The 25953-nt window shown below is 38.7% G+C and overlaps 3 protein-coding genes across 3 annotated transcripts; 1 reads left to right on the top strand and 2 right to left on the bottom strand.

The window, feature by feature from the left end:
• Positions 1-823: 823 nt before the first annotated feature.
• On the bottom strand, positions 824-9226 carry LOC116290078 (uncharacterized). The gene is made up of 13 exons (XM_031697059.2): positions 9119-9226; positions 8930-9038; positions 7989-8093; positions 7020-7045; positions 6392-6559; positions 6040-6224; positions 5277-5432; positions 4794-4871; positions 3822-3905; positions 3079-3237; positions 2556-2586; positions 1931-2067; positions 824-1424 (listed from the first exon to the last, which is right to left on the bottom strand). The coding sequence occupies exons 1-13, from the start codon at positions 9153-9155 to the stop codon at positions 1218-1220; spliced, it is 1482 nt and encodes a 493-aa protein (XP_031552919.1). The 5' UTR covers positions 9156-9226; the 3' UTR covers positions 824-1217.
• A 437-nt stretch (positions 9227-9663) lies between these two features.
• Positions 9664-14685, top strand: LOC116290079 (lipid droplet-associated hydrolase). Its single transcript, XM_031697060.2, has 2 exons — positions 9664-9948; positions 11613-14685. Exons 1-2 carry the CDS (start codon positions 9726-9728, stop codon positions 12350-12352), a joined length of 963 nt encoding a protein of 320 aa, XP_031552920.1. The 5' UTR covers positions 9664-9725; the 3' UTR covers positions 12353-14685.
• LOC116290077 (uncharacterized) lies at positions 13919-24404 on the bottom strand. Its single transcript, XM_031697058.2, has 8 exons — positions 24040-24404; positions 22361-22800; positions 21613-21735; positions 20802-21012; positions 20014-20171; positions 19224-19338; positions 18772-18856; positions 13919-18059 (listed from the first exon to the last, which is right to left on the bottom strand). Exons 1-8 carry the CDS (start codon positions 24268-24270, stop codon positions 14974-14976), a joined length of 4449 nt encoding a protein of 1482 aa, XP_031552918.1. The 5' UTR covers positions 24271-24404; the 3' UTR covers positions 13919-14973.
• Between the last annotated feature and the right edge of the window lie 1549 nt (positions 24405-25953).

The raw sequence follows: 25953 nt of genomic DNA, 5'->3' as shown, positions 1-25953 counted from the left end.
TACCATCGTAGTCTTGGCCAACATCATCTATCATAGTCTTGGTCAACATCATCTACCATCGTAGTCTTGGCCAACATCATCTATCATAGTCTTGGTCAACATCATCTACCATCGTAGTCTTGGCCAACATCATCTATCATAGTCTTGGTCAACATCATCTACCATCATAGTCTTGGTCAACATCATCTACCATCGGTTTTGGCCAACATCATCTACCATCAGTTTTGGCCAACATCATCTACCACATTAGTCTTGGTCAACGTCATTTACCATCATAGTCTTGGTCAACATCATCTACGGCATCATAGTCTCGGCCAACATCATCTAGCATCATAGTCTTGGTCAACATCATTTACCATCATAGTCTTAGCCAACACCATCTACGGCATCATAGTCTTGGTCAACATCATTTACCATCATAGTCTCGGCCAACATCATCTACTATCATAGTCTTGGCCAACATCATCTTCCATCAGTCTTGGCCAACATCATCTACCATCATAGTCTTGGCCAACATCATTTACCATCATAGTCTTGGCCAACATCATCTATCATCATAATCTTGGCCAACATCTTCTACCATCATAGTCTTGGCCAACATCATCTACCATCATAGTCTTGGTCAACATCATCTATGGTATTTACAATGCTGTGTCAAACCGTTAATATTTGAGAGGAGCATACAATCTCTTTTCCAGGGCCCCCCACCCAAGAAGATTTTGGGAAAGAGGTTGGAAACAAAGCATTTAGTCAACAGTGCGTTTGCATTTGCTATTGAAAACTGGAACAAAATAAAGGTTACAGCAATAAAACACTTGTCAAGTGGGAGTTATCACGAGAAGTCATTTATTATTGAAAAAAATAACAAACATGCTGATAACACCACTTATAAAAATAGACCTACGTTACGACCTTGTGGGGAGTAACTCTTGGCCGTGACGTAATGCAGTGGCATTGCGTGACGGAATTATAATGATTACAAAGGAGAACTATTTCTCCACCTTTTGTACAAGCGCCAAATCACCAAGAGAAATCTTTATTGCAGCAGACAATATTTTTTTCTTGCATGGCTATTGCTGTTGTTGACAGGAAAGGAGAAGTTGTTACTTGATCAACCATGCAGTGTCAGGCTACCCACAGGTATCCCATAACCCATAAATGCACTTATTCATTTTGGCAATGGGCTTCCTGTGATCTTATGGTTTACAGTGTGTTGTCTAGTCTGACATGTCTTTATCGTGTTTGCTTGGACTCATGTTTCTCGAGAAGGATTTCATGGTTGTAGCAAGTTTTTCAAACTCTTCCCATTTAATGGATTCTAGGCTTCTTTGCATGCGGATCTTGGATTCGAGCTGCGCATTTCTTGACTCGGCTTCTTCTAGCCGTAATTTCATTCCATCTAGTTCATCTTCTTTGTCATCCAGCTGAAATGAAATGTTTAAAAATGGATGATGTTATAGAAGTGGTACTCGGGGAAATCTTTAAAATCTACAACAACAACAAAAACAACAACAACAACAGTAACAACAACAGCGATAACAACAGCAACAACATCAACAAAAACAACAACAGTAACAGCAACAGCGATAACAGCAACAACAACAGTAACAATAGAAGCAACAACAACAGCAGCCACAACAGCAGCAACAGTGACAAAAACAGCAACAACAACAGTAACAATAGAAGCAACAACAACTAACAATAGCAGCAGCAACAACAGCAGCAACAACAACAGCAACAACAACAGCAGCAAAAACAACAGCAGCATGCAACAACAGCAACAGCGGCATGCTGAAGCAGCAGCAGCAGCGACAACAGAAGCAGCATCGACAGCCACAGTAACATTAATAGCAAAAGCAAAAGCACCGACTACCAACAAAACAACAGATAATAAAATCTCCGCAACAACAGCAACTGAAGGTTTATATACCTTAGCATTCAGGTTAGCAACCTCATCACTTAACATGATCTTGTCTCTTTTTAACGCCATGTTTTCAGCTTCACTGGAATCATGCATCACTTCTACTTCACTCAGCTCATTCTGTAGATGACTTCTCTGAAGACTCGCTAATAATGAACAAAACAAGCTTACGAGATTTAAAAAATTGTCGTTTGAAAAGATTTCACAGAACAAGATTTCGTAAATCAAGGGTGGACGTAGCGGAAGTGCACTCATCTCCTACCTCTGAAGTATCCAGGTTCGATTCCCAGACTCAACATCAAAGCGGCTGTGGGGGAGACTAGCCTCTCCCTCGATTCAGGCTTTTTTCCGGGTTCTCTGGTTTTCAATCCTCCGCAAACACACCTTTAAATCTTAAGTCTGTGAGATAGCATGGCTTGAACCAGTCCCGAGATGGTTTCAGGGTTCGATAAAGTTGATGTTCCGTTTTGGTTTACAGCTCGCTCTCCGCTTCGCGGCTCAAAATATACGTGTCCGGAAGAAAAATCGTCGAGCCTCTGGGACCCAGGGTAACCGCCGAGCCTAAAGAATACATCTTTGAAAATGGGAGTACTGTACCTGTAAAATATAACGTAAGTTTCACTTCAATATTTACCTTGTAAGGACGCTTGTTCTTCTCTAGACAGCTGAAGAATCAAAAATGTCAATAGTTAGAAAAACGCAAGGAAAAGCTATCGCCAGCCGCCTTAGAGAGTATCAGACAATAGACCCCTTGCAGTACGTCAGCATGCAGCTTAATTATTGGAGGACATAACAATAGGTTTTCAATTCTCTTGAGATTGAAGTTCTTTTGTTTTGTCATCCAAAGTGAGCTGCTTTGACGTCACTTGCAAGGGGTATATTCAACGTGTTTAACTGGCTACTTGCCAGATAAGGAGAAGAAAGTGGTTCAGAGGTTCAAGACCAATAAAAACCGACAAGTAAAATAAAAATGGACAAGACGGTTTTAAATTCCTTTACAGGCTTTTTGTTTCTTCTGGCGACTCAGACAACGAGCCATCTGGTGCACATTCTTTTCCATGCGCGCGCATCATCTTTTACTTCTTTTTGATAACGCGCGATAACTTTATCACACTATACCATAGCAATTAAGAGAGTACTTTGTTGACCATACTAACCTTTTCAAGGTCTTTTCTATGGGATGTTTGTTCTAGTCTCAGTAGTTCTTGTGTCTTTTCTAGCTCAAGTTTTAGATGCTTGTTGCTCTCCTTCAGAGAGACGAGTTCTTGTATATTCGCATGCCGTCTGACGTCCTTCTCGTCTCGATGGGAACGGTCCTGATCAGCAAATTATGAATTTCATCATATTTCGTATATGAGAGTCGAGAAAGAAGATCAAAGATTATACTTATTCATTTGTCTAACGACTGTGGCACCAGACCGTTTTCCATTTCAGAACACGTGACATTCCATAGAGTATCTTTTCTTTGTTTCACGGTTGCGCATGAGGAAAAAAAACCGTCCTTTTTTCACGAGGATAGCACTTAATAGCCAGTGGCTAACAAACCTGTGGCCCTCATTCTGTGATCGAATTGGAATTTAGGAGTTGATTTTTGTGGAGGGAGGAAAACCGGAGAACCCGGAAAACCCTCGAAGCACAGGAGAGAACCAACAAACAACTCTACTCATATACAACACCGAACCCGGCGGGACTCGAACTCGGGTCGCATTGATGAGAGGCGAGCGCTCACACCGCTACACCACCCGTGAAGACACACGCACGAATCCATCATGGAACGAGGGCCAAAGGGTTTGTTAGGCGCAGAGCAGGTGCGCCACCCTCGCAAAAAAGGACGGACGAAACCTTCGCTTGTCTTGTGAGCTTAAAACCCAGTGTTATGTATTAAGAATATTTTGATTACCATATCGATGTGTTTCTGGAGTTCTATGACCTGTGCAGCTAAGGCAGCGTTCTCTTTAATGAGGGCAGTACAGTCATCTTGTATCTAAAAACACAATAAATATACAGTTGCATCGACTGATAGACCTCTTTACCTTTGGCGTTATGTTTTCCCATTTCAGACCACGTGTCATTCATTCCCTTGAGTATCAATTTTTGTTTAAAGTTTGAATAAAACTCAAACAAAAAATCTCATTCTCAAGGGAACTAATGACTGAAGTGGGAAAACTTTACTCTCACCAGATAAAAGGAAACATACGTTCATCTGACAAGCATCTTATTCTAAGCTGTTGACCTCGCAAGTCTTCGACAAAGCTACTAGAAGTTACCTAAGAAGTTTTTCTAGCTTTCATAGAGTCCTTTAATAGTCCCCTTCACAGTTCCCTGCGCCATCTTGAAAGGTAGCCGTGCCTTTGCATCGAAGCGAGACGAACGGTGAGCTTGCAATGATAGAGACATGTGAATAATTGTCCAAGGTGTTAAAAAAAGGTCTCTATCATTGCAAGCTCACCGTTTGTCTCACTTCGATGCAAAGGCATGGCTACGGCAAAGGCAATGGCTAGCCACAGGTAACCCATTTCTAATTTAATCGTTTACTGCGCATGCGAGGGCAAAAGGTCGACCAAACACCTGCCCTTGGAGGAAGAACTCTTCGCTGAAACGTTTTTTCGCTGCCGTCAATCAAACCTAATCAGTCGGTAACCTTCATATTTTTGACTGGCGGCAGCGAAAAAACAAAATTTCAGCGTGCAACTCAGAGCACCGAGGTCGCAGAATTATGAAAAGTGCTGTAACTAACGTTCCCCATTCAGTGAGGCACTTCATTCGTCCCTCAGACAAGACTCGAAAAGTTGAGAGGAAGGTTATGACGATCAAGAAGGAGGTAATCAGAACGCATACATGTATTATACACGTGGAGTGAGTTTCTATGTACCTTAGTCCGCAGACTGCGGTCCTGTTCTGCACCGACTTCTCTTTCTTTCAACTGTAGTCGCAGCTGTCTTATTTCTTCCTGGGATTCAAGAATAAATAAGGTATACCTTGATTATTGCAACCACATATTACTTTAAGTATTTATTGTATTATTACACTGAAAAAGTCATTGGTGGTAAAATACGAGTATGCTATATGTATCATGTATGTATTTTATCTGAAAAGTTTTTAATCAATCAATAGTTTATTTCGCACCAAAGTTAAAAAAATTTTCACCCCTTCTCATCTTTTCTTTCCACTTACTCCGATGAAGGACTAACGTCCAAAACGTCAGTTTCACAAAGCTTTTTACTGTGATCCAATTTATCTACAAGTTCCTACCATGATCACTAGTTGGTCTTATCTTTAATCTTTCTTGGGGATAACCTTTTTAAAAAAGAAAGGGGAGGGGTGGGTGGGGAGAGTTTCGATGCTTGATACTGACCCGTAGTTCACGTCCCAATTGTTCCTTTGTCTTGGCTTGTGAATCAAAGAATCTATCATCCATCTCCTGTAGTTGGGTCTTGAGTCTCAGCGTCTCGGCTCTTTGTTCTTCTAACTGGATCCTGAGAGAGGTTACTTCTTCTGATTTCCTATCCATCTACGTTATTAAAACATTTTAATTTAATCCTATTAACACGATATTTGTTTAAATGAGGGAAACTACTAAAACCTTAGCAGCCTATATACAACATATTTGAATTGGTGTAGAGTACTGATGCAAGCCATAAAGAAAAGTCTACCCAAAAACATGAGGGTTTAGGTGGGTTTATTAGCACCCCCCCCCCCCACCCCACCCTCCCTTCTTTACTTAACTCACCCAAACACCCAATCAGCACCTAGGTCCATGGACGTGTTTAATTTGTCCAGGATAAGTGCCACTCAGGAAGATAAATCATATTGCAATTTAAATTTCAAACTCATGCCAAACTTATCTGATAAGCATTAATAACAGATCTTTTCCAGCTTGAGTTTACTGTTTTCCCATTTCAGACCATGAGTCATTATCTAGAGAATAATTTCTACATCTTTGTTTGAGTTGCAGCCATATATATTCATGTGTCTTCTCATGTGCAGCCATTTAACAAAGAAAAATAAATGCTTGAGAAGTAAATGTGGTTGGAGAAGGAAAAACATCACACCCAAGCCAAAAACTGGTCTACTTCTTCAAAAAGTCAACAAAAATTTTTTTCAATGAATACACTTGCCTCAACCCTGTATTGCTGGATTTTCCTTTCAGCCTCTTGCAGTGATGTTAACCCTTTTTCTGCTTCGACTTTGAACTGGTGAACTTGCATCTCCTTTCTTGTAGAATCCCTCTCACTTATATTTTTGAGTTTCTTCAAAGATACTATCTCATTGACAAGTTGGCGTTTCTCTGCCTCGTGGTCCTCTGCGTAGAGATAGAAATGTATAAGATACACATTTGGCAGTGCTACAATTTTTTTAAAAAGATGGTCCTGTTTTTTCATTTACTTGGGTAGTAAACTTTTTTTTTGAGGGGAAAAATGGTTCTCAAGCTAAAAAGAAGTGTGGTTAAGATGGGACCAGCCATATTACCTTGTGCATCACGCAACCTCTTGATAGCTGTGTCCTTTTCAGCCTCTAGCATGAGGATCTTGGATTCCTTCTTGCTGTTATCATTGGATCGCTCATCTAGTTGAGCCTGAAGGTCACGTAATTTTCTCATCATTCTGTCTGCTTCTTCTGTCACTCTTGGAGGAATAACTAACGAATACAAATTGTACACATTAATCTATGCTATCAAGGTTCTTTATGGGTATCTTATCTTCTTGGGGTTGGGTTTTAAAGGGTTTGGGTTTCCTGTGGATTCTGATGACTGTAAAAAAACTCAAAGTATATTGTTGATAGAGTGGATGCTCTGACTTTCAAGGTACCATAAACCTTTTCTGAGATGGTGAACATGGTGCATTGTGGTCATCTATTATTCATCATGCCTTATATGGTGTCATTTGTACCTCTGCCAAAGCTAAATCACAATGCATCCTGTTTTTTATTAGCTAAGCAGTGATCTTGATTGCTGTAAATACTTTAAAGAGTGTCATTATTTCTGTACTATCAATTCACACTAAATCTACTCAAATTTAGGTCTAAAAACTAGCAATAGTTGACCCAAAATTCCTTCAGGTAATGTTATCAACTCAATTAAATTTCATATTTTTCTTACCTGATGCCTTTCTTGACTGTTCTCGACTAAAATGTACAGTTAAGGAGATTTGATAGCTGCAATCCCTAGGAGCTGTACCATTTAAAACTTATCTTTCCTTCAAGTTTACTAACAATTTTAAAGTTCTTAAATTTTCTCATTGAGAAAACAGTCATGTGTGACAATGGAGTATAAGGGAAAGACCAAGGTCCATAGAGAGAACCAACAGGAGACCCTCAGTGCTAGTGCTTACAGTTGGGTCCAGCCAAGTTATCCTTTGTAATACTAACAAGTATCCATAATATACGTGGAGGAGGTCAGTAGATAAAGATAATTTTTTAAAAATCATAGAGAAAAATATATAAGAAATACTGAGAATAAAATAACTAAAAAATATATTTGTAAAGCAAAAAAAAAAAAAAAAAAGAAAAGAAAATAAAGTAAATAGCTATGTGGAGGTGGAAGGTATTAATGTATGACTTACTCTGCTATTGATAATAAAGTTATTATTTAAAAAAAAAAAGTGTCCATAACATGTGGGTGTCCATTATGAAAGGTATGTTTTTATGGGAAAAGGGTTGTGGCTTCAAAGGAGAGAGGCATCAGTAAAAATTTGATCTTTTGTGGAGAGTCAAACCTTTTTATTTTGAAGCTGTTTCCTTGTTGACTTAATAGGAGGGTTATGAATTTCTTACTGAGTGGAAGGGGGAAGGCTACAGGCACTTTTAAAAACATTTACTGCAAATCCCCCACCCTGCTTCTCTTCCCCCAATGAAATACATACTTTAGGTGAGTTTCAACTTCATTTCTTTGGTTTTTGTATAAAAAGCAACTATAACTATCACTTAGGATGATACTTCTCCTATCAGTCCCCACTCCCCCCCACAGCAATACGTTCCTGCAATATTTCTTATTTTTCCCAGGCTTTTAACAATGTTTTTTTATTTTAATAATGTCTAGTTTATTCTGGTTTATTGTGTACAAGGATACAGATAATTTGCTTCCAGTTCTAAGAAATATATTTGTTGCTGAAGGTTCCTAATGTATTCATTTTCTATGTTTCCTACATCAGCTGTTGATGACCGCGTGTGTTTACTACAAGAAAGTAACAAGCAAAGGTAATTTTCTAAACATTCATACACTGAATAGAAATATGGTGACCAATTTAAATAATTATTGTACGAAGGGTGGATAGTGCTATGAAACAGATAAATCTTATCCAGTGGATAAATCTATTGGTTAACAGCACTGACTTTTCCACTGGATAAGGAGTGCGCTATCCACCCATCATACAACCAGGTTCTGTACTGACTAAGCCTTATGTTCACATAGAAACATAAAAGTGTTTTCACATGTAAGAGAGACTAGTCAGTCCAGAACAATAATTATTCAAATTGGTCGCCATATTTCGATAGAGTATATGCACAACATTTTATAAAAATAATGATATAAATGCCATCCAGATATAAATATAATGCAAAATCTATTTAATCCATCTTTACAAAATATATGAAGTAAGGAGAGATATTTAGACAGTAACTTTAAGAAAACAAAGGAACAAGTTACAGTAATTATCTAAGCAAATTATAACAAGGTCGTTATAATTATTGCTTGAAAACGAAATTCAGCACACTTGATATATTCTAACACTATAATCCAAATTGATTTTAAACTATTTAATAAATATATGCTAATACTACTTCAAAGAATATAGGAAGAAGAATGATCTTTTTGCTTTTTTGCTGGTTAAACAAAAATTAAATACGCTTGGCTGACAACTCTGGAATTCTGTTTATGATTTGGAGTAACAACGAAAATAAAACCTTCAAAAAGCGTTTATTATTCTTATATTTTCAGAAATGCAAATTATATAATTAAGATTTATTGATTGTCATTTGTTCTGGCTCATCTTCTTGAGCGTTAATAAATACCTTCTAGCTGCAGAAGAATCAAAGGAAGCTGCTAGTCCTTTTCCAGTAGACTTGCCAAAGCTACCAGAACGACGAAGATTCCCTGGCGAATGACTGCGCATCGGAGAGGCTAAAAACAACCAAATTAAAAAATTAATTAAGCAAATAGATATTCTGTTGAATTGACTATTTCTCAGTCTGCTTTATTACTTGATCGAGCTCCTTTTGATCTTCCAAATGTAGACATTTTTACGAGTCTTCTTTTCTTGTTTGTAGAAATGTCAAGATGGCGTCTCGTTTCCACAGAAATGATGCCGCTGACCGATAATACACTTGTTACTATGACAACGACGCTTGAATCGTAAGTGGAAGATTGATGCTAATAATAAATTGTTTATAGAATATATTTAGGATTAATTTATTATAGATTAACAACGCTAAAAATAGAAAAGAAATGTAAAGTAGAGAAAATATATAATAAATAAAAGGAATTATTTTTCCTCTTTTTTTCTCGTTTTATATGTTCAAATATTTTTATCGTCATGCGAGATCATTTTCGCTTTTTCTAGTCTTCTATTTTATACATTTAAACATAAAATAAATATCCCGATATATTTAATAATACGACGTAGAAAGAATAATTCACAATAGGCTCATGATGATATTGTCACAATTACCAAGATCGAGTGGCGCCACAGATGTTATCATAACAGGAAGGAAAACCCACAGCGCATGCGTCATGCTGTCAATATTAATCTAGTTATCAACACGGCCAGCACTAGCAAGATACCTTTTTTCAATCTCGTTGGATTTCTCCATGAGTACCAAACCAGAGGGTGGCGTAGTACGCCATGAAATAGCGCTCATCAATGGAGTTCACACTAAAATATCTTACGCTGTCCCTCACGAGGACAACGAACGAGTTTGTATCGTCGTAATCCCCGGTAACCCTGGAAGCATCGAGTTCTACGACATCTTCATCGAGTCTCTCTTCAAAGAAAGCGGTGGAAAAATCCCTGTTTATGGAGTCGGACATGCAGGTATAGAATACTTAGGAAAACAGTACTTTATCAAAAGCTATTAACACTGGAATTAGTAGGGAAACGACGTCAAAATCTTTTTTAACTATAATCGTACCTGAAGTGGTTTTACTTCAAATTTCCTATGTTTTTGACGATTTTATTCACAATTAACTAAATATTTTGTCCAATAACCTAACTAATTCGCTAATAAGATTTCTACAAAACTATTATTTCAAAATACCACTTTTTAAGAGTTAACAAAGGAAGTGGAAAGTTGTCGTTTTTCTGAAGCAATATTCCTGCATGTTTTTCATGTTGGTTCATTATATATTCACAAGAACACCTGTCAAAGAAACTAGCGAGAGTGAAACTCGCCATTCATTCAAAGATTATCCCTTAAATTATGCATTAAACCTGTGTTTTGAGCTTTATATTTAAAAGATCACAACAACCGTGAAACAAAACCGGCAAAAAGATATTGTTTTTAAAGTAATTAAATAAAGAAAGCATTCCTAGAGTCGTGCTTGCCATCATTTCTTTGACCTTCTTTCCGAAATTCCACCGAAATCAAGTCAGTTTATTTTTTGACATCATTGGGACTGGCACTATTCTCTCTTTCTCTTCATCATTATCTGTTATTTTATTAAGCTTGCGGTATAGTGAATAATTCGTTAACGCTGTCGCATTTTTTAAGATTTTTGCTCGCGAATTAATATCGATAAGTCAGGCGCAGTCGTTTTGAAATGTAAAGTTGCAATATGGAATGGAATAGATTTAACTGAACCGAAGAAAATTATTAAATATCGCGAAGAAAAGCATTAAAAATCCTGTTTTAGAATGTCGTAGAAAAATTTCCTAACATTTCCAAAAACTCAATGAAATGAAATATTCGAGCGAGAACGAGCGAATGTTTTATTATACGGGCCTAGACGCCCCAAACATTTTTCCCGCTGGCTGCAAATTGTAAAGAAACTATAATTGTGGGTAGAATATAATCCTCAAGAATAAAATCTTTCCCTATGTAACACGATAGCAATAATAATTGAATTTAAATTCCTCCTAAAAAACACCAGTATACTGGCCCTGAAGCGGATCGCCAGTATTTCGTCAAACAAGAACGTCAAAAATGGTCTCTAGGCAACGGAAAGGTCTTGGATAGAACGTGCGTTGTTTATGAATGAATACTCGTGATTTATTTTTAAAGCACATCACATCTGTTCCGGATTTCGTAGATTAAGTTTGTCTTCATTGTGTCAGTCGGTGGTGACAGCGAAGATAGATGCGCGCGTTTTTTTAAAGAAGACAGAAATCTTTAGTTTCCAGAGAAATGAAACGCTTTATATCGTTCCAATTTTAGAATAGAGTACAATTTGGGATTTAATTGTATTCCCCTTGTCCAACCAGAATCGAGTATTTTTTTATAGAGTGTATCATAAAAATTATTAAATGATATACAACATATATATAACTGACTTACAGCACGTACACGGTATAGGGCATGATGTCTCATTGAAATGGCTTCCCATTGTCTTCAAGTTATTTATCCAATCACGAAGCGTAGTTACGGTTACGTTAATATACTGCACGGCTATACTACTGGCACTACATTATCGTATCCTTCCCCACTAGTACAAAAACCGCTCTATCCCTAAGACTAGTCTAATGTGATGCATTTTTTACAGGTCATTGTCAGCTCGAAGAGGCAGGATATTTCACATGCGGTAAAAGAAAATCCCCTGAACAAGAGAATTCTCCAGACATTTTGCATCTTGAAGACCAGATTGCCCACAAACTTTCCTTCATCGCATATCACATACCCAAGGAGTGTAAAGTCATATTGATTGGTCATTCAGCAGGCGCGTACATTACTCTACAGATGATGAAACGCTACCACGACAAAGATAAGTTCCTCAAGGGCATTCTTCTTTTCCCCGCTATTGAACACATCATGGAATCTCCGAGCGGTCGGTTGTGGTGGGTGGTTTGTTTCTACTTGCAATGGCCGTTTCTTTTCATGACTTTTTTCTTTTCTTTGATGCCTGCTGTGTTCAAAAAGTGGTCGATTGGTTGGTGGATGCATTTGAACAAGCAATCATCTCACGAGAGTACAGTAAATGCTACCCATGCTTTTCTTAACTACCGCGCGATGGAAAACATGTTAAGAATTGGCCGAGACCTCGGTACTATCAAGGACATTGACATGCAAAGTGTCAGTGATAATATCGATAAACTTATTTTTTACTACGGGGCTCGTGACCCTTGGGTACCCCGGTCGTGCTACGAGAAGATGAAGAAGTTGTTCCCGGATGGTGACATCAACATTTGCAACGACGATATCCAACATGCTTTTGTATTGAACGGTTCGGAGCAGATTGCAAAGAAGGTGTGGGAATGGTTAGACAAGGAATTTACTGTAGTCTGAACTTTGACAAGCAACCTGCAAGAATAGGAAAACGTTTCTTATCTGTATGAAATTTTCGAGTGGTCATCATTTCCATAGAAAACAACTACAACGTCTAATGGTCCCATTCAGACTGATATGGCGTGAGAATGGCTAGAGAAGGAATATACTGTCGTTTGAGCTTTGCCGGGCAGATAACGTGCAAGAGGGAAGATGTTTAATTTCTTATCTGCATGAAATATTCGAGTAGTCATCAAAGCAACTACGCTGTCTCATGGTCCTCGCCATTCAGACTGATAAAAAGAAATGATATCATTTTAGGATATCTATACTTTAGTCGTGGCGTAACTGCTTTTCATAGGTAGTACTGAAAGTCGAGTCCTCTCCGTTATACTTACTACAGCCGAAAAAATCTCGGGTCAATTATCCGTGAACTGATAAAATGAAACTATTGTAGCTTTTATTCCATTGAGTATTATCTTTTTCTTTATCAGCGACAAATGGAACTCCGAAGAAATATATTCGCCAGCAAAAAATGGAATGTGAAAATGTTACACTGCAAAAACAATTGAGGAGTTTGTCAAAACAGGATTAACAGCATTGAAATTATTTGTAAATGTAACCAAAACATGTCGTCACATTTAAGGGGGGATTTTATTAATCGTTGTCATGGTAACGATGGTGAGAAGATCACAAAGTTATCATGATTAAGGCCCCGTCCACACGTATCCGCAAATTTTTGTATCCGCAAATTTTTGTCCTTGCGGATACGAAAATGTTCGCGTCCACACGCAGCGTATTCGAATTATTTTCGAATCGTTTTCACTGTCCACACGTATCCGGAAATTTCTTGATCCGCCCTGATGAACGCTAGTGCCTAGTCCCTTTGACGGATAGTTTTTCTTATTGAGCATGCGCAAAATCGTGTTTACGTCAACGTATTCGAAAATTTGCGGATACGACCGTCCACACGTATCCGTATTCGGAGCGTATTCGAAAATTTCCGCTCTGGAGACTGTTTACGAAAATTTCCGGATACGGGTACGAAAATTTCCGAACACGTGTGGACGCAACCCGTATCCGAAAAAAAAAATTTGCGGATACACAAATTTACGGATACGTGTGGACGGGACCTAAAAAATCAAATATTGATTTATAAAATATTACATTACAATCCAGGGTTGTGCAATGCAGGTGAGAAATTTAAATTCTTAATGTTTCAAATCCAAACAATTTAGTGGTTTATTATTCTAGGCAGATTCGAGGAACACTTGGTAAATACAATAGATCCTTTAAGTGTATCGTCAATCGTAAGGAAAAACGACTTCCCGGTCCAAAACGAAAATCAATCCTACAAAGATTTTTCTTACTTTTTTTTCGTGACAATATTTGTTATCCAAAGTCCTAGTCGTTTAGCTTGAATTATTGAGTGAAAGAATCGCTTTATTTTAACACAGTTCTTGTGAGCTTTTGGACCCGTAAATATTCTTCTAAAGGTGTATAGAAAGAAAGAGCTTGAGAACCAGGCAAACAGGAAAGTCATTTCCTAGAGTCTACGCACGAAGTAAAAGCACGACATGAAACAAGTCAAATTACAAACTCATTGTTTAATGATTCGTTCTCACACTACATGATTATGAATCTCGTACCTAGAGCCCTTATTTCTTACTGCGCATGCTCGACGAAATAAAATTATTTCGTCGAGCGTGCGCAGTAAGAAATAAGGATTCTGGGTTCTAGATTGACGGTACATCAGATCATCGGATGACTCTAAAGTTTACATATAACAAATTATTACAAAGAGATTGGAAAAAAAACTGATAATAAAATTCGATTTGCGGTTTAAAAAACCTAACTGTTAATTCTAGAAGACCAGCTTTAGTACCAGTGTATAAAAATATATCAACAGCGTAACAAAAATATATAAGGCATTGTTTGCTATTTATCTACGACTATTGAGTTAGATTAGTTTTCTATCGATCTTTCAGAACCTTGCACTTAAATTGCAAATCAAAAAATCTTTCCTACGAAGCTTCATGATTTATTCAAACAATTTATTGTTAAGTACTTATCACCGAATCAAAATATGGCGACCAATGTGAATACCTATTGTTCTGCACTGACTAGCGACTGACTAGCCTCTCATACATGTGAAAACGCTTTTATGTTTCCACGTGAACACGAGGCTAGTCAGTGCAGAACAATAGTTATTCAAATTGGTCACAAAGAACATCGAAAGCTGAAATTGCTGAGGATGATGGAAAATTACATTTCAAGGCTTCTGATACGACTGAACTGCATCTTGAGAACGCTCGCAGGAAGTGAAACTCTTGAATTAAAGCATCTCAAATCCATCTCTAGTCTTGTTAATAAGCACGGTTGAAACATGTAAATGTATCTACCCTGCATAATCCATGACATTCTCATCTTTCAACGGTAGCTTTTAAGGTGCCTAACGTTATTGAAATGGGTATAGAGCGTTTTCACTCACGTGACAGGGCAACCATATTGGTATACCAAAAATAGAAACTTTCTGCACAGTTTTTGCATAAAAATATAATTCAATTCCCCCCGAGGATAAAAAACGTATTGTTTTGGTACAATAACATGGCCGCTGTGACGTCACGCGAAAGCGTCCTACATCACGGTGTGGCCAAATATGCCTCTAGCAAACCTCTTCCGCTCCCTCCTCCCGACACAGATGTCCGATCAACGTCTATATTCTCATTACCTATATCATCTCTTTCACCTATGACCGAATGTCTGTTATCGTTACTACTACGCTCTAACTTATTCGTCTGTGGAGGAGACTTCTTCTGGTCTACGTATTTTTTCAGTCCTTTCTTTTCATGTGATGAAGATATAGCCGCGTTTTTCGAAGTTTTATCCTTTTTGGAAGAGCCTCTACTACTATTGCTCTCTTTTTGATGTCCTTGACTTTTTCCAATAGTCTTTTGTCTATGTTTAACGTTGTTATCCTTCATAACTTTCGGCAGCTTGTGAACGAAAGTTTTCGAAGTAGTCTTTTTAGAATCGTTTTTCTTATTTAGGTTTGCACGTTGGACATCACCCTCTTTTAGTTTAATGGTGGCATTGTCTTTCCGGGGTTTTGAAAGCTGATTATGCTTTCTACCGGTGTGAGATTTAATGGAGGGATTGACATGCATAACTGCATCATCATTTCTTTGAAACGGATGCTGTTCACTTTTTGGAGTTGGTACTATAGCATTATTTACGCTTGATTCATTTTTGTAACCTTCGACAAGCTTCGTCTTTGTCGTTTTTGATGTGTTTTTTATCAATAAATTTGATAAGTTTTCCTCAGAATTCTCCATCAAAATAGGCCTTTGCCTCATCACTGTTGTCTCTAGCGTTGAATTTTCAGTTACCGAACCTTCGCCCGGGTTCTCCACCAAACCTGTTTTTGGACTTTTTATCGCGCTTCGTTCTAATGCCTGTGTATTATCTGGGTATCCAGAAACTTGGCTTTCTAAAGGTAGCTCGTTCATCAGACCAGGTTCAGACTCAGGCCGTATTGATAACATTTTTTGAGAATTATTTCGACTTTCAAGAGGCGTACTCGAACTCAATATCTCTGCGGGTGCTTCCGATTGCGTTTCATTGCTGTATCCTGAGTTGTCTTCCAATAAACTATCAAGGCTAATTAAATTATTGTTGTCATCAAAGTCAACTTCAACTCTTTCTTTGTCTTCTAAAGGGGGTTTATTCATGCCATGGTCGGCATTATACTCAGTTGTTGTACCATGTTTGCCTGTAATGTCGTCATCCTTGTCATCCTCGTCACTACTTTCTTCAGTAATCAAAGATGACTTTCCTTTATCCACTTTTACTTGTATTGTGGTTTTCTTAACAGTACCTGCGAGTCGACCATTCATGTTACTACCTGAAACGTCCTGACGCGTTTCGGCGTTTTGTTCGTCTTTGATGACTTCGTTATTTGCACCGTCGTTATGGATCAAAGCACTCGACATCAAGTCAAATCCATGGTCATCGTCATCCTCTACCTTCTCGCCTAATGTCTGATCAAGGGATTCTCCCGATCCACTACTCATGTCACGGTCCTCGGATGATCCACGTGTTGCGTGACCATCACCACTTGGGTTAAGGTCATCACGCATTGCGTTATTCTCTCCTTGAGAATCAGATATCAGAACATTTAGAAGAGAAGTCTCACTCCCAGACGTTGCACTCGTCGAATATTCGTTTTCGCTTGGTTTGTTTTGTGCGGATTTCTTGGAAGACTGTATAGTGGATCTGGAGTGCTGTGGTATTAGATTACTGTCTTTCAAGTCTTTGTCAAGATATGGGTTGATAGGACTGGGATCATTGTCACGTATTCCACTACCTGACACATATTCTTCATGTAAATCATCGTTACTAATGTCACGCAATCCACTGCCCTCAGCAGACCCTGAATCCGCGCCACCTGAGAATATATGATCATCTTTGAAACTATGATGTTCATGGAAAGGTCTTTGATGGCTTTTCTCGCTAACATTCTTTTTCCCTTGGTTAGTCTCGTCAGTTTCCAGCTTAAAAACATATGAAGTATTAATAGAGTCCTTCTTTAATTTGTTCTTGTCTGCGACAAATTTAACTCTAAAAGACTGACTGTGATTCGCTAATTTATGGAGACTCTGATTGGCTGCGCTATGATTAACTGCGTTACGTAGACTTTCATTGGCTTTGCCAGCATTCCATTGATGCTCATGATCAACATGAGATTTGGAAGGGACATTTTTGGCATCATTTAGACTTACTTTTCCTCCTTCATGAAGTGAATGTGAAGAATTATGATGAGTTTGAAGCTTGTGATGCGAACTATTATGAAAATGTTGTTTTTTGTTCAGCATTTTCTGACGATTTTTTTTCTGATGGTGCAATTTTGCCTTCTGATGAACAACAGGTTTAGCTAGTTTTCTTGGCGTTGATTTGTACCTGGAATTCTTGTTCTTTAAGCGAGAATGTTTGTTCTTACTTTTAAGGCGAGTAGAGGCTCTTACTTTAGGTTTCATTCCCTTTTTGAGAAAAATGTTTAGGTCCTTGTAGTTGTGTTTATGGTGATGCTCTATCAAATGGCCTAACTCCACATTAATCGAATGTTGTTTTGATTTAAACCGACTAACAGTAGTCTTATGTTTCGTTTTTCTTGCTTTCGACTTTCTGGACTTCACATTGGTAAACTGAAGTTTACCCTTCGACTCAAAAAGTTTCTTTCTCCACATCTGGGCATTTTTCTTTGGATGGAGTGGACTTGTTTTGTGTGCGCTAGCTAACTTCTTCAAAACTCTTAAAAGTGGATCAGTGATGGGCTTGAAGTTCTTGCCTAAGGGTCCCCCAGTTCCACTGTTCAATAAGTTATTTTCCGCAAGGTATTTTGCTTTGTTGGCCTTTGATTCATGACTAATGGTCGTTCCATTATTGTACGCAGTGTAAGTAATGCATTTACATTCACGTACGGTACAAGTAGGCGAACATGTGGATCCACTTGGACAGCAGTGCCAGTTGTCAGGGCAATTGACAGCATTTGGAAACATGCAGCATCCATATCCTGTCAAGGAGATCAAGCTCTCGCAGCACGTTGATCCTAATGGACAGCGGGTGACTGCATCAGGGCACGTGATTGCGTCATCTGGGGTGTAGAAGTCACGGTAGCCTCTTTTTTCAAAGTATCGTCGAACGATTTCTTTGCGGGGAGAAGGACGTTCTGGAAGCGAAATATGATGATTAACAGTAACATTAGAGAGAGAAAGAAAAGACAGAAAGATTCCACAAGATTCCACATGAGTTAGAGCAGATTTTGCAATAAAGGTTTATTTTAATGTAACCAACTTCTGGAATGTATTATTAAAGGCAAACTTAATGACAGACACGATTCTTCGTTTGCAATAGACGTCATAGCCGCCATGTTGGAAGAATTTGACAAAAGATTTTTCAATGAATTCTTTTGTTACATCTTCCAACATGGCGGACATCCCTTTTGTTATTGTGCTCTCTTGGGATTGATTGCAAACCAAGAATAGACTTCAGCTTGGACACTAATGTTTTCCCCTTTGACCACGTGTCATTCCCTGGGCCTGGTTGTACGAAGCTTGGATAGCGCTATCCGGCGGAAAAATCCTCATCCAGTGGATAAGTCGATGCTGTCGTCCAATAAATTTATCCACTGGATAAGATTTATTAGTTGGATAGCGCTATCCAGGCTTCGTACAACCGAGCCCTAGAGAATAACATTCTTTGTTTGAGTTGTATCCACATTCATGTGTCTTCTCATGTGTCTTCTCGTGTGTTAAACAAAGAAATGATGATACTCTAGGAAATGACACGTGGTCTAAAATGGGAAAACATTACGCCCAAGCTGAAAGGGTCTATGTTTAAAATCGTTCTAGTCTTAATACCAAACAGAATTTAATTCTTACTTTTCTGAGGTAGTTGTTCGAGAAGTGTAGCGAATGTCGCAGCCACCCTGACTCCAAGCAGTTGGTTCCCTTCCTCGTTATAATGCTGTAGGAGAGGGGAAAAACATATAATCTTAACTTTGTACTTAAAAACCTATTTAAAATATTCTTTTAGAATGCTCGAGTATGAATATGCTTTTAGAATGTCCATTGAAATTATCCCATTTCTATTAAAACGATTCCAGATAATGTTGAAAAAAATTTCTCGAGTTGTAAATTTTATCTTAAACACATGTTAGGGCAATTACGTCTACCTTCGTCAGTTACGAAATACATTATGTACAACATAAAAATTTATCGATAAAATGAAAAGAAAATACACCGATAATTAAAAAGAAGACGCAAAACAAATGATACAAAAGTATTAAATAAAGTGGGTAGCTTTGTCAGTTGTTGAATGTCACGTGACTTACCACGTCACGTGGTCCCTTCATGATTGAACAAGAGTCGTAGGTTGGTTTCCCGCATTTTTTAACCACCAGGGTGTAAAGATCGACGACTGGTATGCGATGACCACCCTCCATGATCCTGTTTCGATATATCAGAATAGATCAGACTTGATAAAAAGTGTTTAGTCTGATAACTAGTCACCGCGAATTGGGTCAAAGAAAAACGCGACACGACTGTAGCATTTGTCTTCACGTCTTCGCGCATGTTGCACGCAACCGCGATATTTAATCGTGTGTGTTTTTGACTTTGCATTCACGATTGCTTGGTGTTGCTGCCCGGGTTCAATTCCTGAACTTGCCATCTCATTCGAGTAGATTTTGTTGGATATCTCTCTTGATTTAACGGTTTTTGGACGAGTTCTGCAGTTTTCCTCTCTCCGCAGCTTGAAACTAACACTCTCCTAACTTAGACCGACCCAGAGGTTGTTTCAAGGTTCTATATCAGTGTGTTAGCTATGCCCTGACTAGCTTTCAGAGACTCTTCCAGGGTTCGTTCAGTGAGTTAGCAGTGTCCTGATTTTCATCAGACCCAATAAAATTTGCGTGCAACTGTCCTTTTCTGAGATGGTGAACATGGTGCATTGTGGTCTAGTGAGAACAAACATCTTAGTCAACCGGCATGCCTTTTATAGCGTTTGGCTTTTACCAAAGCTTAGACCACATTGCATCCCAAGAAAAAACCCACAGAAATAAACATTAACTCCACCCAAAATACAAGTGTATATATCAGATGTATAGATCTTCTTATGTTTACCTCACCGCCTCTGCATTGAACTTTTCTATTCGATCGTTTCTTTTCTTGTCGCTAGGGAACGGTGTGGTGAGAGCGAATGCCACCTTTGCTCCAGTCTTCAAGAAAGATTCCTTTAGTTTGAGTAAATTGTCCTTGTATTCCTCGAAAGGAACATGTTCCTTTTGAAAGAAAAGTAAAAACATAAAAATGAGAAATATGAAATAAACTAGCGTCATAAAAAATGTGCACATGCGCACTTGGACGTACTTTAATTTCCCAAATCGAACTGTTCACCTGCTGGGAAGACTGTTTTCGAGGATTTTTTTTCTTATTTGGTTAATGAAAAATAACCGAAGACCATACTCCCAGACCCGAATGCTGAAGCGTCGTATGGCAGCGCAAAGCATTTACGGCTATGCCAGAGATTTCGACCCCAACACCTCTATCCCCGGGAGGACTTACAGCCTGATCAGGAAGCTCGGCAAAAGCCTAAGGGAGAGGTTAGTCGGCCCCTAGACCGTAAATGATTAACCCCTTGCTATGACCAGCAAACCCAATATGTCGCTCGTGAGAATGAAGGTTTGTACTCATGATCACTTCTTTCCCATGTGGGATGAATTTGAAAAACATGCAAATTCGGAGTAACCAAAATTGAAAGCTTCTCTCGTATTTCCGGTCCTATCTCACTGCGCTAATCAACTTGCGCTTATTTCTTTCAATTATTTTCTTATCCTATCAATTAATGTTAAAATGTCAGCGCAGCTAGATGGGGCAGAAAATGACCTAGAAGTTCCAAACACGAAACTTACCTCAGGAAAGCGTTTGCTGTAGTCAATGTCGTGCATGCCAAAGTTGAACAATATGGCGTCGTAGCTGGTTGGCTCCATGGCAGTAGTTTTCAGAAAAAGAGGGAGGCATTTTAATCCATGGCGCGAATCCATCGCACCTGAACCACGGGCAAAAGGGGCATGTTGGACTTGGCATATGTTGCTGAGTAGAAACTTGACGTGTTTTAGATATCTAGAAAAATGTTGAGTAAAAATATCTTGTGAGAAAAGGATAAACGAGTAATACGAGTCAGTGGCGTAACCAGGGATCTTGCAGGGGAGGTGCACAGGCAATGATTTGCAGAACCAAAAAAAAACGTAACCGAAAAAATTCCCCAAGAACCAAGAAAAAAAAAAAAAGTAATTTAAAGTAAAAGGAGATAGATGATCGGACCTTAAGCTTTTATGGGGGGAAGGGGGGGGGGGGGGTCGCACGTGCACCCTGTGCTCACACCCTGATTACGGCCCTGCGAGTGGACTGAAACAGACAGACAAATCCACATAGGCATAATAACTATGAAGTCCTTGGTGTCGGCCCTACTTGCCACAAAGGCATAAAGGATGGTGATGGTTATGAGAATAATTATAAAAATACATTTCGATGACATCTTGTCATAATAATCAACAGACACGCACAATGGAACGGACAAACATACGCAAGGACGTATACAAAGTCAAAAGAAAATACGTTTAGACGATCAGACAGACAGACACTATGACAATACACACACACGGATTTGTAGACAGACAAATACAGCCATGTTTATAGTCAGATAGACAGAGAGTTATTTACCCCAAAGCAATAGAGTCTCCTATGACAAGGCAGTTCTTTAACCTCGGGTTTGGTCGTAAGGGAGGGCCAGGATTACATATGCGCGATGAGTTGTGCTCTTTGAACTCAGCATTAGTAACCAGCCTGCAAAAAATACGATTAACGCTTCGTGATTTGCTTGTCCTTCTTTTAAAAAAATAACTTCAATTGAAATCATTTACATCTGGAATAAACCTTATTAGCGATACGGCGGCCATCTTGAATTCTGTTGTTTTAATGAAGACATAATGAGATGCCGAGGGGACAAATATCGAAAATTTTATAGCCTCAACAGCTTTCAGGATGTATTTTTATATAATTTTGCCTTCTTTAATGACAAGCACATCTAAAAAACAATTGAATTTAATGGTAGTTGGAACAATATGCGAACCAGCAAGACTCCAAATTATTTGAAAAAGTAACCACGTCACTCTATGTTTTATAAATGTTCAACGTTTGCCCCCTCGGTATCTCATAATTCAAGATGGCCGCCGTATCAGTAAAAAGGGCGATTTACGTCTTGGAATTGGAAAATACAGAAGAATTCGGAGGAAACGCCCAACTGAAGACAAGGGGACAACTGGTAAGCCAATCTTCCGCAAATTAGGGCGGTAGAGGATCAAACCATTACCACAGTGGTGAGAGAAAGGCGCAATAACAGCACATGCGCACACCAAACGTGTTTCCCCCGATCTCTAATATCGAAAAATATATATTGTCATTTTCTTACTTTGAACCCGATGATGATGAAGGAAGCAGGTGTGATTGAGGCTTTGAAAACTTTGTCACCCCAAACTGCATAGTCTGAGGGCTTGCCGTGGTCTGTTGTTGTATAGACTGCACGGCAAGGGATTGCACAGGCGCAGGAGTTGCTACTGTAGATGTTACACCTTGATTGGCAGGTGTCATTGGAACTGACATGGCAGATGATAATGAGGATAGGTCTTGAGTTGTAGGCTGGGTTTCTATGACACTAGATTCAGGGTACCCCGGTATGTAGGGCTGCTGGACCGGCTCTTGAGAGACAGGTGATTGCATGGTCGAGGGGAAGGATTGGTCAGAACTGACCACTGCTATACCGTCCTGGGGAGGGTAGGGGTTCGTTGTCATGCTGGGAGACTCGGTAGTTGATATCATGGTACTTTCCATCCCATCTTGGTAACCATACATCTATAAGGTAACGTAACCATGGCGATATCAATGGCAATCACATTCTAAGACATTCAATATGATCAGTCAGTCAGTAAGACCAAAAATGTTCTCTTTTATAGAGCGTTTCCGCATGAGGCCACAGCCGCCATATTGGAGTACCTTTAAAAATAACTTCGTCATTTTTTTTGTTAGGTACACCAATATGGCTGCCATCTCTATTGTCAGTTAACTCTCTGGGGACTATGCGATATGGACCGTTTAAGGCGCTATTAAAATTTACAGTACGTTTTTATTAATATTGACTTTTGAATGTGATAATCATTTTTTCCCCATGTAAATTTGGGTTAGGCTTTCATCCACATTGCAAGGAAATTTTCTATACACGGTTTTTGTATGAGTTGGAAAAACGTGTACCGTGACACTAAATTGGTTTTCACTCTAAGCCAATCACCTATCGAAAGACCCGGAAAACTTCCAATCAAATGTAAAGCTTGAGTTAGGAAACCATTTAAAAATCGCGAGTCGACCACCTCGCTTTTTCACAGTGTGGCTCACTAAATGAGTTCAAAGTGCGATATTAATTTTCGAGCACACTGTTTTCATAAAGATAATTTGAAAAGCTTAATTGCGTCGCTGAGTTTGTGTAGAGCAAGAACTATATGATGAAAACAACCGGTGCGTTTCAAAACAATATGATGCTCCACGCGAAAACATCCAGAAAACCATCCCAAAACTTGGCTACATACTTTACTTACTAGGATCGAATTTACTACAATTTTACAGGCTCATAATTAGATCTAGATATCTTTTAAGCAAAGGCTTTGTGTTCTTTCTTAGACATATTTAAATTGCACTTTTTATAAGTTTTTGAGTCGGTAGTATGAATATAATTATCAAGGTTGACAAATGGGGTCCTGTCACGACTTCTTTACCACCTGTAACCTTTTCCTGGTTAGAACAGCTCTGTCATCCCCACTTCTTGTAGTATAATATTCATTAGAATAAACATATTTCAAAGATTATTTAGAAAATGTCTCAAAAATCTTAGCAAATTAATCTTGCGACCATTCTTTTACTAGGTCGCGAAGAAAATATTTAGTAATTTGAATTGTGTGGACAAATTCTCTCTACTGACAGGGCATCCCACCTGTCAACAGGCAGTACACACAAATACAAGAGGTTATTGATTAACAAGGCCTTCGCTAATAAAAAACCAAATTAAATAATGATCATGAGTTATGAGAAAGTCTGTCCTACCTTTTTTCGTGCTTTCCAAAAGTCTTGTCTGCTACGGTACCAGCCCGGAGACAAAACGTACTTGGATGTGGACGAGAAATATCGATTCGGGTTTGGGCGCGATGCAACTCTACGAAAGTCTAAATAACTCCTAGGTCGATAGTTATACCTATAGTAGTATTGGCCATGAGATATCCCAAACACAGAATAAGCCGTTAGGAAGGCTAATGTTATCAAATATTCTACTCTCATAGCTTGTCATGGTCTATCGTCCTTGTCGAGTAAGGATCTTCGCGGTGGCGTTTTTTCGCGTTGAGTATTTTTAACTCACATCTCAGTTGTTGTTTTAAAAGATTGCCAGTGAACGTAGAGGAGATATTTGTTAGGTGATAAGACGTGTTTACGAATCGCAGATCTGTTGACAAAATAATTAAAAAATCTAAAAACAAGTATGACGCGAGTCGCAGCAAGGCGGAGCGAAGTTCTTTAGGTAAGTGACGAAGAACAGTTCATGGTCACACCTTTCTGTCATGCTTTTTCGCTCTACGATTAGCAGTTAACATCGTTTTTTCCTTCTAAATGTCACCCGTTTGTTCTAGTTATGGCTACCAGTGAATGAGTTTTTTCAAGCGTAGAGATATTTCTTTCAGAACATTTAACAAGAAATGAAACGAAGCATGATTTAGATTCCAACTCCAGCCAACCAGCTTTTGGTTTACCCCGATGAAGGACTAACGTCCGAAACGTCAGTTTCATTTTTACATACCATACGGTGTTACAAATTATCTATCTATCAATTGTTTTACTGAAAACACCGACGCAGTTTACACTAGTTTTCACTAGTTTTCCACCTTAGCTTTTGACACAATTCACCATAAAACATTATTTTTAATTTAACTTTTTATCTTCCTCGTCAGTCTCTTATTCTAGACGCCGTAGCTTTTGCCATTCGTCAATCCGGCAAAAGCGAACTTGCCGCGAGGTTGTTTCAGGGTTCGATCTGTGAGTTAAATCTGTGAGTTAACGCACCGACGTTTTGATTTAGTAGATCAGCCCAGATGCGGTTTCAGGTTGCGATACTGTGAGTTAGCCAGTTTAGATCAGCCCAATAATAACTTTTGATTGAAAACAGATTATCACTATAATATCATGATTTTTATCGTCTTGATGTCAAAAAGAGAAGAAATAGACCCTATATTCGTCTAGGTGTAATATTTCCTACAGCTGTGTATGAGACTAAAGAAACATGGATATGGATACAATCAAAATAAATAACCTTACTCTCAAGAGAATGACACGTGGTCTGAAATGAGCTGAGAACATTATACGCCCAAACGAATAAGGCGTAGACGGCACGACTGTTTAAAGTACGACGCGACACAAGACTGCAACGAAACGAAACTGACGAAAGCTTTAGAGCAAATTGCGTATGATGAAAAACGTGACACGTTCGAGCATTTTGATTGGACGATGAGCAGTGACTCGCGGCTCGCTCTGATTGAGTCAAAGGATATTATTATTCCGTACCATGAGCGCGGTGCCGTGCAGTTTCACACTGATTCATATCGAATCGATTTGCTCTAAACGCTGCTATTTGATATCAGTATAAAAACACTTTATTATCAGTGAAACATTTAGAAATAAAATAGCAAATAGAAAGAGTTACAAAAACTTAAAATTTCCTATAGCTAGACCCCTTGGCATGTGACGTCAAAGCAGCTCGATCCGGGCGACAAAACAAAAGGATTCCAATTATCTCCCGTGAATTGGAACCTATTAGAGAGTTTTAGATTGACTTTTTTTTCTCCCCGCAAACGGCAAACGTGACCATGTTTTCATAGCTTTCCTGTATTTTACTTTACTATTTACAAACCTTCTCACCAAGCGCAAATACTCTTTTGTTTTTCTAATACTTGGACTTTTTTGCGATTCTTT

Source organism: Actinia tenebrosa, unplaced genomic scaffold (genome assembly GCF_029948245.1).
Source record: "Actinia tenebrosa isolate PJP-AT-01 unplaced genomic scaffold, QUT_ActTen_1.0 PGA_scaffold13__45_contigs__length_12533684, whole genome shotgun sequence".
NCBI lineage: Eukaryota > Metazoa > Cnidaria > Anthozoa > Actiniaria > Actiniidae > Actinia > Actinia tenebrosa.
The sequence above is the reverse complement of the archived record's forward strand: the minus strand, read 5'-3'. Positions and strand labels throughout refer to the sequence as shown.

Coding starts and splice junctions, on each gene's coding strand:
- LOC116290077 (XM_031697058.2), bottom strand. CDS start 24,270: ATGAGAGTAGAATATTTGATAACATTAGCCTTCCTAACGGCTTATTCT. Junction 22,801..24,039: donor TTTGGAAAGCACGAAAAAAG/GTAGGACAGACT, acceptor GTTACCTTATAG/ATGTATGGTTACCAAGATGG. Junction 21,736..22,360: donor TCATCATCATCGGGTTCAAA/GTAAGAAAATGA, acceptor TATTTTTTGCAG/GCTGGTTACTAATGCTGAGT.
- LOC116290078 (XM_031697059.2), bottom strand. CDS start 9,155: ATGTCTACATTTGGAAGATCAAAAGGAGCTCGATCAA. Junction 8,094..8,929: donor GATTCTTCTGCAGCTAGAAG/GTATTTATTAAC, acceptor ACTTTCTTGTAG/TAAACACACGCGGTCATCAA. Junction 3,238..3,821: donor TCCAGAAACACATCGATATG/GTAATCAAAATA, acceptor TTTGCTGATCAG/GACCGTTCCCATCGAGACGA.
- LOC116290079 (XM_031697060.2), top strand. CDS start 9,726: ATGAGTACCAAACCAGAGGGTGGCGTAGTACGCCATGAAATAGCGCTC. Junction 9,949..11,612: donor TTATGGAGTCGGACATGCAG/GTATAGAATACT, acceptor CATTTTTTACAG/GTCATTGTCAGCTCGAAGAG.